Source organism: Podarcis tiliguerta, assembly GCF_965153285.1.
Source record: "Podarcis tiliguerta genome assembly, chromosome: 10".
In the NCBI taxonomy this organism is placed as follows: domain Eukaryota; kingdom Metazoa; phylum Chordata; class Lepidosauria; order Squamata; family Lacertidae; genus Podarcis; species Podarcis tiliguerta.
Genome location: NC_139543.1, coordinates 14,100,436 through 14,112,417, shown reverse-complemented (window position 1 = coordinate 14,112,417; position 11,982 = coordinate 14,100,436). Strand labels below are relative to the sequence as shown.

General features: G+C 49.0%; 1 protein-coding gene across 1 annotated transcript; it reads left to right on the top strand.

Annotated features, from left to right (window-relative positions):
- PIM3 (Pim-3 proto-oncogene, serine/threonine kinase) lies at nt 1–6,176 on the top strand. Its single transcript, XM_083400881.1, has 6 exons — nt 1–771; nt 1,368–1,477; nt 1,648–1,698; nt 2,186–2,549; nt 3,867–4,043; nt 4,372–6,176. The coding sequence occupies exons 1-6, from the start codon at nt 687–689 to the stop codon at nt 4,554–4,556; spliced, it is 972 nt and encodes a 323-aa protein (XP_083257007.1). The 5' UTR covers nt 1–686; the 3' UTR covers nt 4,557–6,176.
- The last annotated feature ends 5,806 nt before the right edge of the window (nt 6,177–11,982 follow it).

Below are 11,982 nucleotides of genomic sequence, written 5' to 3'. Positions count from 1 at the left end.
GAAGGCTTCAGAACAGGCGAGCGCTGCCGGGAAGAGGCTGAGTCTCTGCTGCTGCTGCTTCTGCTTCTGAGCTGCGCGCCTCCCTTGCGGCGCTGGATTGACTTCGGAGCCGCGCGGGCTCCAGCCGAGTGGATTTTCGTCTCGCGTGGGATCCTTTTTTCCCCCCACCCTCAAAAAACCAACAACAATTCGTGGCTCCTGGACCAAGCAACAGAGATCACTGTTTTTCCTTCTATATTTATAATATATATATATATATATATAGGGGGGTTTTTTGTTTCTTTTCTCCTCCTCTGTTTTCGTCTGGGATTCTCTGCTCGTCTCCGGGAACCAATATATTTTTGGAGAGGGTGTTTTCTTCCATCAGAGAGGGGTGGAAAAGAGATCTGCAAGATCCCCCACCACCCTCGACAGCTGCTTACAAGTCGCGATCTCCGTCTTGGGAGAGCCTCCCTCGCTGGCCTTTCTCAACTGCGCTCATCGGCTGTTTTTTGGGGGGAAGGGGGTGTTGTTCATAGTCCTCCCCCCTTTTTTCCCTCCCCTCCTCCGTTTTCTGCCCATTGACTTTTGACAACCTCGAGGGGAGCGGGAGGCGTCGGATCTCCGCATCGCGGTGGTGGTTCCCCCCTTTTTTTCCTGCCCCCACCCCACCCTTCCAGCCGTCCCCCCCCCCTTTTTTTTGGAAGATGTTACTCTCCAAGTTCGGATCCCTTGCTCACCTCTGCAACCCAACCAGCATGGACCACTTGCCGGTCAAGATCCTCCAACCAGGTAAACAACCCGTGACAATTGCTTCTCCTCCTTTTTTCCGGGGGGGGGGTCGGTTTTATTTTTTTCCCTGCGCGGGAAGAGAGAGAGAGAGAGATGTATGCGTTCTGTAAGCCTTCTGCGTCGCTGGGGCTGCGGCAGCTTTTCTGACCAGGATCTCGGCAGTGGGGCTAGATTTTCTGCTATTTTGCGGGTATAGAAACACACCCGATCCCGGATAACCCAGTTCTCGCGGTTGGGTTTTATGTGGTTTTTATTTCACCCCACCCCACGTCGGGGGATTGGGGGCATCCTTACCTATCAACATGCCTGGGAGTGGTGGAGGATGAGAGAGGCGAAGGACACGTGAAAACCCCTTCCCCACGTCAAACGGGCTTGTTTGCAACTGGCTTTCCTCCCTGCTGGAGTTCGTGGTTTGGGTGATTTCCACTTGCGACCTTTTCGTGGGTGGCTCTTGTTTCGAGGACAGTTTCAGTGTGCGTGTGTGTGTTTTCTCCCTGGAGGGAGACGGCTCCCCTTCTCCCTAAGGTGCCCTCGGCGATACATCTAGACGTCGCCCCCTTTCTAACCCCCCTTCTTGTTTCCTTCCCGCCTCTTAGTGAAAGTGGAGAAGGAGCCGTTCGATAAGATCTATCAAGTGGGCTCCGTCTTGGGCAGCGGGGGATTTGGCACCGTCTATGCCGGGAACCGCATCTCCGATGGCTTGCCGGTAAGACGAGACTCCCGACCACGAGGCTTTTGTTGCTGCTTCCACCCCCGCAGGCCCCCCCTCCCACCGTGCGTGGCTGGAAATCCCAGCCACGGCCCCCCGAGAGCGAGGCGATGTCCCCGTGCCACCCGACCGCCCCCCTAACCCCCTCTTTTTCTCCTCGCCCCCAGGTTGCCGTCAAACACGTCGTGAGGGAGAGGGTGACTGAATGGGGCACGATTGTAAGTATCCCGAATCGCAAAAAAACCCTTGTGCTATCCCTTGCTCTGCTTTCCCCCCCCCCTGCCCCCCAACTGCATTTATCAGGGAGGGCTAGCTATTGTTTTGTGGGGGTCCCCTTTCCCCGCCCTCCAGGCTGCTGCCGCCGCCACCATCTCCTCCTCTCCGGCCTCTGTTATTGTTTACGTTTTTTCCGGGGAGGGGGGAGATTTGGCGGGGTTTCTCCTCCTCCTCCCGCCCCCCTCCCGCCCTCCCCTTTTGACTGCGGCAGGAGAGAGAGCAGTCTTTGGGCTTCCCCTTCGCTCCAGCCTCCATGCTCTGCTGGAGTTTCCATTTGCAGGAAGCCCCGCGATTGGTTTTTCCAGATGGCCAAGAAAGGGGGGGTTTCCCTTCCTTCCCCACCTCCCCTTCTTGATATTCCGAAAGCTTCATCATGTCTTCCTTTTTTCCCCCTCTCTCCCTCTTCCCTCCTCCTGCCGCTGCTTTCAGGGTGGAGTTATGGTGCCCTTAGAGATCGTTCTGCTCAAGAAAGTGGGCTCCGGGTTCCGCGGGGTCATCAAGCTACTGGACTGGTACGAGCGGCCCGACGGCTACTTGATCATCATGGAGCGGCCCGAATTGGTGAAGGACCTCTTTGACTTCATCACCGAGAAGGGAGCCCTGGACGAGGAGACGGCCAGGGGCTTCTTCCGACAGGTCCTGGAGGCCGTTCGCCATTGCTACAGCTGCGGCGTGGTCCACAGAGACATCAAGGATGAGAACCTCTTGGTGGATCTGAGGACAGGGGAGCTAAAGCTGATCGATTTCGGCTCCGGAGCCCTCCTCAAGGACACCGTCTACACGGATTTCGATGGTAGGCTCCCCCTCCCACCCAGAACCTCTCAATCTCTCTCATTCCTCTCTCTCTCTCTCCCTCCTCTCTCTTAGTCACATTTTTGCCACCTACCACCAACGAGATATTTCTGCTGTAGCAGCCAGTAACAGATCTGGCAATTAAATCCTTCACACCAGAGGCGGCTTGTGGGGGGGCGTCGAGTTGCGTAGGAAGAGAAGCGATTCCAGGCTGTGACGCAGCACTTTATATATAATTATAATTTTTTTCCTCCCCTGCCTTCGGAAGGATAAAAAAGGCATTTTCCTAGAGGGCGGCGTGTTTACGGTTGACTCAGGCATTGCCTCTGCCAACCTTTCCATCTGTGACCCTCTTGGGTTTATATCCCCCCCCCTTTCCAAACCCACCCACCCACCCTTCCCCATTTCTCTTTCCCAGAGGATGCTTTAGAAAAACCCTGCATTGCAGATTTGAGGAGAGAGGGAGTTATCCCTCCCTTCTTTCAAGTCAAAAGGAGACTTGGCTTCTCAAACTTACTGTTGCTGTTTTTCCCTTATGGGTGGGGAAAGGGGTTTTGTTTTCCCCCCTCCTCCCTGGGGCGAAAGGGAGAGAGATATCAATGGGGGCTGCTTCCCTGCCCGCCTCTCTCTCTAGTCAGCTGCAGCATTTAGCATCTGTTTGTTGTGAAACTGGAGCCTCCTGGCCATGTGACCTTCATCATCACGAATTGAGGGTTTTTTTTTTATTTGGTATCCAAGTAACAGCTCAGTGCAGAGGGAGGGCAGTAGCTAGCAACCTCTTACGCAGAGAGGCAGATTTCTCTGCTCCGTAAAAAAAAGAGAGAGAATTATCCTCATTGATTTATTTTCACAAGGAAAGTGGCCGGTTTGAACGGGCTTTCGGAACCGATCAAAGCTGATTAGCTATATATAGCAAGCGAGACCCAAGTTTCACCTTTTTTTCTCTCTGTTTCCCTCCCCTCCCCTTTCTCTCCTCTCCCTTTGTCCTTTGTGTCTATTTTTGGTGCTGTACCGCAGACGCCACGTGCTCTGGGAAAGCGAGCTTTATGTTAGTAAACAGTCAGCTGATGGAGATCTGCGCTATCCGCTGTGAGGGAATAGAACCACCTCGAGGGCCAGATTAAAATGTGACCTAATACTAGGCATGATATAAGCTCTAGAATTTTCCAGGCTACGTGTGACGTGCATGGTGCGGATTCTTTTTAAAACAAAAACGGGGCTCGTTTTTAAAAATATACGCACACGCGCCCAGGTTGTTGCACGATCTCGACGGAAAGTTCAGCCAACGTAAAACAAACCTCGCCGTCTTTTCTCGCAGGGACACGAGTATACAGCCCTCCGGAATGGATCCGGTACCACCGGTACCATGGGAGATCCGCCACTGTGTGGTCTTTGGGCGTCCTCCTATACGATATGGTCTGCGGCGACATCCCCTTTGAGCAAGACGAAGAAATCTTGAGGGGGAGGCTATACTTCAGGAGAAGAATTTCGCCTGGTAAGTGAGGTGTCGGAGGAACGCGCGCCCCCACCCCCCGGCAGTCGAAATCACAAAATTATCTCCCAATACGTTTTTAATTTTACTGGCAAACCGTTTTAACTAGCCAATTTCATCACTAGCCAAAACAGACGTTGACCATTGATGACGTTGTCAACCAAGATTAAATCGATATTGTTTTGATCTGTTGTCATGGGGCCCCTAAAAGGCATGGAGGGGGGGGCCCTCTCCCATAGGCCATTGCGAATTCTTGGCCTTTTTGTAATCTGAAAACAACCGCATGGGACCCTTTCTCCTCCTCATTCGCCTTCCTTTTTTTGCATTTCAGAATGTCAACAGCTGATCAAATGGTGCCTTTCGCTGAGGCCTTCGGACCGGCCGACCCTCGACCAGATCTTTGACCACCCCTGGATGCACAAGTCGGACGTCGCCAAGTCAGAGGATTGCGACATCCGGCTACGGACCATTGACACGGATGTTTCCAGCACAAGTTCGAGCAACGAGAGCCTGTGAAATTGCCGAGGACCTTGCGGCGGGAGGGGCGGAGCCACGAGAGGGGCGGGGCGGGAGGGGAGGAGACCAGAGTGCTGCTACTGCTGCTGCCATATGTAGGAGGGGCTAGGGGGGGAAAAATTGCATTCATTATCCTGTAGTCTGAATCTTTGTCGGAGGGACTTGATTTTTTTATTTCCCCCCCTTTTTGCCAGTTTCTGCTTTGGAACGAGAAATTTCCTTTGGAAACGCTGTTGTTTGGGAGTTTGTGGGGCCAGTTCTTAGTCAAAGACTGCCCCCTTTTAATTTTTTTTCCCTTAAGGCAAAAGCAGTGACCTCTTTAAAATAACACGGTGAAAACCTTTTTGCTCTCATAGAGCCTGGACTAGATTTTATTTGCTTTTTTGAGTGCCTTTTTGAAAGCTGCTTCAGTGGGACTTTCTTTTTTGAGCTGTGTATGTCCAAAGAGGACCCCGCGCATGATAGGATCCTGTTCCCTCGAGCCCCGCTGCAAAAGGTGCTTGCGGAGAGCAACTTCTGTGATGCCCTGGGAAAACATGTTCAGTGATTGAATGAAGTAGTCCCGTCCTCTGGCGATGGAATACTTGAACACAGACATTTCACTCCTTCCCGGTCCCCTGTCCCCCACGCCCCACGCTTTTCCCCATTCCCCCCGACTCCCCCCTCCAAGACGACCTCTGCTGCTCCCCACTCTGTTTCCAATAGGCTGCACATGTTCTCAGCTGTTTTATCAGGAACACTCACTCAAAACTTCATTTCATCATCTCTTCCACTGGGCACACAGACACACACAAAAAGGCCCCTTCTCAACTCCCCCCAACCTGCAAGTCTTAAAAAAAATAAAAAATGTATGTATGGGCATGTTAAATGCACAATCAATGCAATATTCAAGGACTTTGTGTGTGTGTTTTTTTTCCATACCTGTATAATGTGTTTCTGTAAATTTTTGTTCCTCCTCCCTCCTCCCCATGTATTATACGGTTTTATTTATTGTCTGGAGTTTAGAAGACCTCTCACAGTCTCAATCTGTGACTATATTTATTTTAGCTAATTTATTTGTGTAGAATTATTCCAACACTGTGCTTTTTATCTCTCTTGCTCCTGTGACAGGAGTGGTTGGTCCACAACTAGTTTTTTGCATTCCTCTCTTGTCTCTTTCTCCATTTTTTTGTTCGTTTTTTTGTTTCAAGAAGAAGAAGAAGAAGAAGAATTAAAAAGTCTGACCATACCTGTTTTTTGGGTTTTTTGTTGTTTTTTTCATTTCGGGTTGGAAGATGGAAAATTGTACAAAGTCTAATTTAAGGGAACTAGAGTGACTTTAAAAGTTAGTCAGTATGCCTTTTTGTCTGGTATTATTTACATACCAGAACTGTAAAGTAATGCTGTTTGGAAGGGTTTTAAATTATTGACATTATACAGTCTTTGTGCATTGGCTCTGGAAGGAAGCGTGGCAGAGTCATAAACCTTAATTTATTTTAATAGCCGTGTGTTCTGTGATCTGGTTGCATTTATGCAGCTTGGATATGAATTTTCTCTCTTTCTCTTCTGTTTAACAGTGTGAAATGTATGGAGATCATATTTTTTTATACAGGTATTTCAATTAAACTTTTTTGTAGATAACCCGTGTGGCTTCTTCCTTTTGAACTCAGCTGTCCAGATACTGGTGGTTCTTGATACAATAATTGTAAAGAGACTGCAAGGAAACCTTTGCCCCTCCATCTCCTAGAATAATAGAATAGCAGAATTAGAAGGGACCACTAGGGTTATGTAGGAATCTTGCCCAATGACCCTGAGATTGAGTCTCATGCTCTACCAATTGAGCTATCTACGGTCCCTGCTGAACTACAACTCCCATCAGCCTTAGCAAGCAGGGCCAAGAGCCTGGGGTGTTGGGAGCTGTAGTTTAACAACATCTGGAGGGCCAGAAAAGTTTGCCACATCTAGAGGGTGATGGGAACTGGGCTACAGGCCACCTCACAATGGCCGCAAGCAAATAGCTTGGCCTGATGTTACTGTTTCACAATGGCTGCCGCCGGCACTGCAGGCCAAATTACTCTATCCTCGCATGATTTCGAGCAACGGCATGAGATCCTCGTGTGCCTCTGCCTTCGCAACAAGTGTGATGTCACCTGAAATCAATACACACTCCCTGGGCTGCGCATAAATACTTCTCCAATGCAACAGGTTGCCATAGTTCTCCCTACTGGGAGACTTGGTAGCCCATGGTCCTAACCATGGCCACTTGGTTAAATCCCATAAGTTGTTCCCACGCTTGATCCTACAGAGAATCTAGCTTTACACAGAGTCAAGACAGCTGGTGGCATTTGCCCCACCTCGCTCCCACAAAGGAAAAGCAGGGGTCTTAAAAACTTCCCACACAAACAGCGAGAGGATGGGTCTGTTAGTACTTTTTGCAAACGCAGATGCTTTTTTTGGGGGGGGGCTCGAAAATGCACAGAGGAAGCGTTCCTGGACACTGGCCTGTGAGGATCACACAGGGTCCCCGGATGTTTGACCGCCTATTGATCCCTGTGCCACCACTGTGATTGCTTCCCCGCTGCCACCAATCCATTTCTCTCGGGTACACACAGAGTCCAGACAGTTGTTAACATTAAACCAAACAAACAAGTTTATTTTAGAAGCATTAACAAGTTTATGGTTTCAGATAATTTTTCTTGTCAGTTTCTTAATCTAGTTTCTTTACCGGCCTTGTTGTTGTTGTTTAGTCGTGTCCGACTCTTCGTGACCCCATGGACCAGAGCACGCCAGGCACTCCTGTCTTCCACTGCCTCCCGCATTTTGGTCAAACTCATGCTGGTAGCTTTGAGAACACTGTCCAGCCATCTCATCCTCTGCCGTCCCCTTCTTGTGCCCTCCATCTTTCCCAACATCAGGGTCTTTTCCAGGAAGTCTTCTCTTCTCATGAGGTGGCCAAAGTATTGGAGCCTCAGCTTCACGATCTGTCCTTCCAGTGAGCACTCAGGGCTGATTTCCTTAAGAATGGAGAGGTTGGATCTTCTTGCAATCCATGGGACTCTCAAGAGCCTCTTCCAGCACCATAATTCAAAAGCATCAATTCTTCGACGATCAGCCTTCTTTATGGTCCAGCTCTCACTTCCATACATCACTACTGGGAAAACCATAGCTTTTACTATACGGACCTTTACCGGCCTATACCTTCCTAATAACTTCTAACTGATTATCCCAACTGTCTATCTGACTCCGCTTAACAGATTCTCTCACTCTCTCACATCAAACTATCCCAACCCACAGTCTTATCCTCCCTCTCTCTTCTCTAACACCCGACTGACTTCTTCACAACTCTTAACTCTAACTCCAACTCCTCCCCTTGGGTTCCCACTTGCCAATCGCTTCACACTCATTTAACCCTTTCCTTATGACCCAGCATGATGTCACCTAGGAGGGCAAACGCCACATGGCCCCTCAAGGGTTGGTAGGGTTTATCCAAAGTCAAACTTCTGGGGTACCAGCCCCGAACTTACCTGTCTTGGCAGTATGTCTGGAGGTTTCAAGTCGCCCAGTAATTTCGGTCAATGTGTTGAAATAGGACACACGGGTTTGTCAATTTCAGAGGGGCTATTCCAGTTAGTTGGCTACAAACGTTTATAAATGCTTCCCCTTTTTCAAACATCCACCTTGCACGACAGGGAGAAGTCTCCTTAAAACCATTCCTTGTCACACAAACTTTCCATATGCAAAGTTTGTTTATCTATCTGGGCGGAGAGACAGGACAGGTAGCACATGCTTTTCCAGTACATTTGCAGTACTCCTGAAGAGATGCTCATATTAGTGGTGTGTAAGCACTTAAGGGACGCGGGTGGCGCTGTGGGTTAAACCACAGAGCCTAGGACTTGCTGATCAGAAGGTCGGCGGTTCGAATACCCGCGACGGGGTGAGCTCCCGTTGCTCGGTCCCTGCTCCTGCCAACCTAGCAGTTCGAAAGCATGTCAAAGTGCAAGTAGATAAATAGGTACCGCTCCGGTGGGAAGGTAAATGGCGTTTCCGTGCACTGCTCTGGTTCGCCAGAAGTGGCTTAGTCATGCTGGCCACATGACCCGGAAGCTGTACGCCGGCTCCCTCGGCCAATAAAGCGAGCTGAGTGCCGCAACCCGAGTCGGTCACGACTGGACCTAATGGTCAGGGGTCCCCTTTACCTTTAAGCACTTAAAAGTCTTGGAAACTCTTTGATGCCCTCATATAATAGCCCTCAGTTGGAATTATTAGTGCTAATCCAGCAGAACTGTTGATACCTTTATGAAGCTTTGAAACACTGGAGTTCTTTCTTTTATTTCTTACAAAACTAAATGGCCTGCCAAGTTTTGTACTGCTGGTTTACAAGGAAAGGAGGGCTTTATTTTGACAGAGCAAATCCTGTCTCGATTGCCTTAGCAGCCCTGCCCCAATTCAAATCCTGAAATAATCCTTTCTCCCGTTTGCTCTTGGAAGGGAAAGTTGTCATCTTCCAGCTCAATTTACGGTCACACCGTATGCCAACCATCGAAACACACCGGATGCCAACCATTTCAAGCTTTCAAAAATAGCTGAATATCAGGACCTAACTTAAATGGGCATCTACTCTTTCTTTTTTCTGTATGCAGTTTTCCCCTGTCAGCTAAAGGTATGAGAATGAAGATGTCAAAAACACACGAAAGCTCGTACCAATAACAAACTTAGTTGGTCTCTAAGGTGCTACTGGAAGGAATTTTTTTTATTTTGCTTCGACTACGGCAGACCAACACGGCTACCTACCTGTAACAAAAACTACTCCTGTAATGTAGCTGGTAAGGAAAGGTGTGGTAGATGAGGGAGATAAGCAGAAATCCCCTCCAAGCAGTTTCACTGTGGAGGTTGATCTTCCCTCCTGGTTGTGCTCAGTGGAAAGGCAACGTCATTATATATGTGCATCAAGCTTTTCTAGGTCAGTGTTAAATTACATGGCGGCTAAGTTGGCACACACAAATCTACCTCGAAGCGCATACTGTAACAGCCGCATCTCTCCCACTTTCAAACCTTGAGCATCCCTTCTCAACAAAGTCTTCTCCAATTCCCAAATCTGTTAAGTGGGAAAGGACGGGGACGTCTTGTGAGTGCATCACCAGTTGCCCACGGAAAAGAGGGAAGCAGGTGGCGCTGTGGTAAACCACTGAGGCACTTGGACTAGCCGATCAGAAGGTCGGTGGTTCGAATCCCCGCGACGGGGTGAGCTCCCGTTGCTCTGTCCCAGCTCCTGCCAACCTAGCAGTTCGAAAGCACACCAGTGCAAGTAGGTAAATAAGTACCACTCCAGCGGGAAGGTAAACAGTGTTTCCATGCACTCTGACTTCTGTCACGGTGTCCTGTTGTCCCAGAAGTGGTTTAGTCATGCTGGCCACATGACCCGGAAAGCTGTCTGTGGACAAACACTGGCTCCCTCAGCCTGAAAGCGAGATGAGCTCTGCATCCCATAGTCACCTTTGACTGGACTTAACTGTCCAGGGGCCCTTTAACTTTTTATTTAGTTTTTGCCCACGGAAACTGAGGTGCAGGTGATCAAGCAGTGAAGATTGCTTCCCCGGCGTTTAAATCTTGCTGCAACACGGGACAGCACCCTGCACTTCACCAGAGAGGGGGAACCTGGATAAGGGGACACAATGCAGGCTGTGTGGCATACACAGTTGTGTCCTCCTTCAAAAGGGAACCACCCTGGATCTCAGGAGGAAAGACAAGCGGGGTGCCTTCCACACCCCAGCATTTTGTGTTGGCACTGACCTTTAAAGGCCTCAACGGCCTCGGCCCAATATACCTGAAGGAGCATCTCCACCCCCATCGTTCTGCCCAGACACTGAGATCCAGCTCTGAGGGCCTTCTGGCAGTTCCTTCAATGCAAGAAGTGAGGTTACAGGGAACCAGGCTGAGGGCCTTCTTGGTAGTGGCACCTGCCCTGTGGAACACCCTCCCATCAGATGTCAAGGAAATAAACAACTATCTGACTTTTAGAAGGCATCTGAAGGCAGCCCTGTTTAGGGAACTTTTGAATGTTTAGTGTTTTATCATGTTTTTAATATTCTGTTGGGAGCCGCCCAGAGTGGCTGGGGAAACCCAGCCAGATGGGCGGGGTATAAATAACAAATTATTATTATTATTATTATTATTATTATTATTATTATTATTATGATGATGATGACTATTGTGCCAGTTCAAGAAGCTTTGTGTCTGATGGGATTTAGCAGGTGAAACCTCTTACTGGCCAATCCTATTCCAGTCTCTCTCTCTTTTCCCCCACATTTGTTTGGTTTTTGCTGAGCAACCTGCTCCGGCACCTTCCACAGCATCCTGACACTTAGCAATTTAGCAGCTAAGGCTTATATCATTTGAGCATCACCTGCCAAACTGCTTTAAAAGGCACCAGAGCCGGTTCAGGGAAAGGAACAGCAACCCGAACAGAAAAGCTCTGCCATCCAACCAATTTTGCTAGGACCTCACAGCCCCCTGTGCTGTTCCTATTGAAATGTGGGTTTTACATTGGAATCACTCCCACCTATGTCGGTCTTATCAAATTTTGCTTTGGCTTTTCACACCTGTCTAATCTGTCCGGGGGCTGTTGGTTTCGACAGTTGCCGCCAGTCAGTTTAACAGCTTCGATATAGTCAATTTCAGTCTTTAGGATCAGAGAATTGCAGAATTGGAACACACCCTGAGGATCAACTCCCTGCAACGCAGCTGTCTCATACAGGGTTCGAACCTGCAACCTTGGCGTTGTCCGCACCACGCTCTAACCGACTGAGCTATTCACTGGGACAAACTTTTGCTCCCACTACGAGAAGCTGTCAAGCACAGGGTTTTGTCGTCCCCATCCCTCCTTGCAACAAATACATCTCCAAAGCCATGTCTCTTCATTCCTCTTCTTCCTAGTGCGTTTAAATAATAATAATGTTTCCTTCGACAAAATAATGCCGTAACGAAGCAACTAAACTGCCTTCCACATGGTAGTTTAGCGCCCTCTGTTGGTCCAACCGAAGCACATTGTCTTCGAGAGCCATGGTTGTTTTGCAGACACCTGTAGACAGGTGTCTTTAAGAATGGAAAAAGCAGCGCAGGCCGGCTTCTGAAATGTTCCACCAGGTAGGAAAGGATTCCATTATGAATAAATGATAGACAACAATGCTGCAATTTTCTTTTTTAACTTCTCCCAGGGAACGGCGGAAACTGAGTAGACAACATCTATTTACCTGCGACGCTTCTGTCCTGAGTTCAAAAACAAAGAGCCTGCCTGCCTTTCCACAATCAGTACATCATGTTTGCAAAAAGGAATTTGACGAATGAGTTAGCTTCGTAGCAGACGTTCCGGTTACGGTAGTGTGTGCGGTCACCCACAGACATTCGTCACCCTGGAATATTTGACCTAGAAACCTTGTGGTGAGCACAT

What these genes read in the sequence shown, in the direction of transcription:
- PIM3 (XM_083400881.1), top strand. Translation starts at nt 687, where the DNA reads ATGTTACTCTCCAAGTTCGGATCCCTTGCTCACCTCTGCAACCCAACC. An exon ending in TGACTGAATGGGGCACGATT is followed by an intron (nt 1,699 to 2,185) that starts GTAAGTATCCCG and finishes CGCTGCTTTCAG; the next exon opens with GGTGGAGTTATGGTGCCCTT. An exon ending in CAGGAGAAGAATTTCGCCTG is followed by an intron (nt 4,044 to 4,371) that starts GTAAGTGAGGTG and finishes TTTGCATTTCAG; the next exon opens with AATGTCAACAGCTGATCAAA.